The 2,500-nt window shown below is 41.5% G+C and overlaps 2 protein-coding genes across 2 annotated transcripts in view; both read left to right on the top strand.

Moving 5' to 3' along the window:
* Positions 1-2,500, top strand: part of LOC113678566 (enoyl-CoA hydratase, mitochondrial) — a 148,001-nt gene that overhangs the window by 129,234 nt on the left and 16,267 nt on the right. The window lies entirely within an intron of this gene.
* LOC149039170 (uncharacterized) overlaps positions 983-2,500 on the top strand; it is a 2,971-nt gene continuing 1,453 nt past the window's right edge. Inside the window, exons 1-3 of the mRNA XM_089185961.1 lie at positions 983-1,206; positions 1,751-1,931; positions 2,311-2,500. The exon at positions 2,311-2,500 is cut by the window's right edge and continues 49 nt beyond it. Coding sequence (XP_089042087.1) covers positions 1,121-1,206; positions 1,751-1,931; positions 2,311-2,500 — 457 coding nt within the window. The 5' untranslated portion in view covers positions 983-1,120. The remainder of the gene's footprint in view (positions 1,207-1,750; positions 1,932-2,310) is intronic.

The raw sequence follows: 2,500 nt of genomic DNA, 5'->3' as shown, positions 1-2,500 counted from the left end.
TTCAGTAGGTCTCACCGATTTACGCTTATTTCTCTACATGCCGTGTTAACTATTTTTAAGTTCGCTCCATGTTCCACATGCCTAGGATTAGACTTTTACTGGTTTAACCCCATCTTACAACACGCCCGACCTACAACGTCAGTTCATTCAAAAAACGTGAGAGTATTTCCCACTATAGCAGCTTACAGACCACGCTGATTGTTTCGCGTTTTCATGCTGGCGTTGGCTAGCGCGAGGCAAGCTTACGGGTGAACTCATGCATGCATATATCAGGTTTCTCAGAGCGTCATAAAATTATCTTTAGTACAACAACCAACCAACCGATAGCATAGAAACAGTGAAAAAAAAATTTAGTCTTTTGATTGGACTCTTGAGCGCGGGAAAAAAAACCATAAAAATTTAAATGTATGGAATTTAGAACGCCATCAGTTCAAGCCACTCCCCTAAACCTCGTACGGGTAAAGGTAGATTTTTGAGGAATCTTTCGATTGAGTTTCAAAAGTAATCTGGGATCTGGGATTGTTTTGGGTCCGAATTCCCTTCGCGATTTTCATAAATGACACGCACACCATCGTCTCAGCCAACCCTATTCAAAACTAAACCTATTCACGAGTCGGTCGCATTTTCCCGCGTTTCCGGTAGTTTTATTTTTTTCTTTGCGTCCTCTGATTAACTCTCGTGAATTCCTTTGATTCTCTTTTGCGAAAACTCAGAGCAGTCGAAATCCATGTTCTCTTTGTGCTTTAGTGATACCCTGATGCTGGAGCCAATTATTTTGCCGGACTGCGGCCACACGTTCTGCAAAACTTGTATTAGTAGGGTGCAACAAAACCCAACTACCAGCCATTGCCTCCTTTGTAAAAAGCCTATATGGAGCTCCACACAACTGAAGACAAACTTCACCCTCAAAAAGCTTGTAGAGAATATCGAGGTAAAATGTACAGCGTGCAACGAGAGGGGGAGCATCGAGGTGGTAGCACGGCACACCTGCCCCGATGCCCTCGTATCCTGTTCTAATAGGGGCTGCCAACGCAGCATTAAAAGAAAGGATGAGCCGACCCATAAGGAGGAATGCCTCTACGCAGTCATCTCGTGTGAACAATGCCACCAGAATACCACCATGGCCAACAAGGAACTTCATCTTGAAAAGACTTGCATAAGGGGAGAAATCCGTTGCCCTCTAAAATGCAGGAAGCGTCCGAGAAGGTGTGGTCACAAAGCGTTGTACATTATCATTTCAAACTTAAAATGAAATTCTCTTTACGTGCGTAAAAGAAAGCATCTGGTGTGGGTATGCGGTTTCTTATATTAGGTCTTTTATATTTGATTTTTTAAGCCCATGTAGACCATACTAGCATGTACGACTTTGAAAATTGTCACTGAGTTCAAGGTTTTCTTTATCTTTCCCAAGTGTACTCAAAGCTTACTGTATATAATTTTTATAGAAATATCATCTTTAAATATATAAATCTCGTGAACTTTGGAAAGCTTCCCTTCAATTTGCTCCTCCGTCCAAGATTAAAATTGATCCAAAATTAGCCCCAAAAGTTTACTTTGCGACTCAAACGCAGTGTTATTGGGAAAATATCCATGACTTGGCTTGTCTTATTATAATCCTTGTCACTTTCAAAAATCAACAGCAAATAATGAAATAAACAAATACAAAATATGAGTTGAGCTGAACGGATGCGAGTTCTTTTCCTCGTTAGTAGATACATTCATGTAGCTTTAACCTTTTGTTTACTCTTAGGATGGAGTTGCAAACCCATCTGCTTGTCTGCGAGGAGAGGCAGCGACAATGTAGAGTCAATGGATGCCAATTTGCTGGCAATTTTAAGGAGATGGAGCAACATAACAAGGACCAAGCAGAAAAGCACGTGTCACTGCTGACAGAGATGGGTGAAAAGCTCTTAGACGTATTACTTAAAAAGGTAAGGCTGACCGAGGCCAATGCTCCTTAATGTTTTCCCCTTCCGATCTTTAATTGTTACTTAATAGCTAGTGTGCACGTCGCTGCGTGTCCACAGATTTTTTAACAGTTCTACAAAACTTTGAACAGATTTCTGCTTTAAAAATCATCAGTCGAGACTGAAAAAGTTGACTGAGTAGATGGTCCTCTTGTTTCCTTTAGAATACGATCTCACAAGGATGATATAAAAATATACTATTTGAGGCAGATTTGGGGATGAAGTGCGGGGGAGGGGGAGTGGTCGAACATTTTTTTAACGCTGTTCAGCTTACAATAATCGCCCAGTGAATTTTCCTTGCACTTTACTCATTATGACGCTGATTTGATTTCCAACACAACAGGACACGAATGACTTGACCAAGACAAAAATGGCACTCGGAGGTTTCTGTTGGTCCATCTTTAACTTCAAGCAAATGGCAGCAGATATGCTACAAGCCGGAAACACTGCAGAACCGATGGCCAGCGGAGTTTACGAATTTGAAGAGTGTAGTTGGAGGATGCTGCTGTACGTACGTCGCACAAAGTGCAAGT

Source organism: Pocillopora damicornis, chromosome 10 (assembly GCF_964200805.1).
Source record: "Pocillopora damicornis chromosome 10, jaPocDami1.2, whole genome shotgun sequence".
Classification (NCBI taxonomy): domain Eukaryota; kingdom Metazoa; phylum Cnidaria; class Anthozoa; order Scleractinia; family Pocilloporidae; genus Pocillopora; species Pocillopora damicornis.
This window is presented reverse-complemented; position numbering and strand designations above follow the sequence as displayed.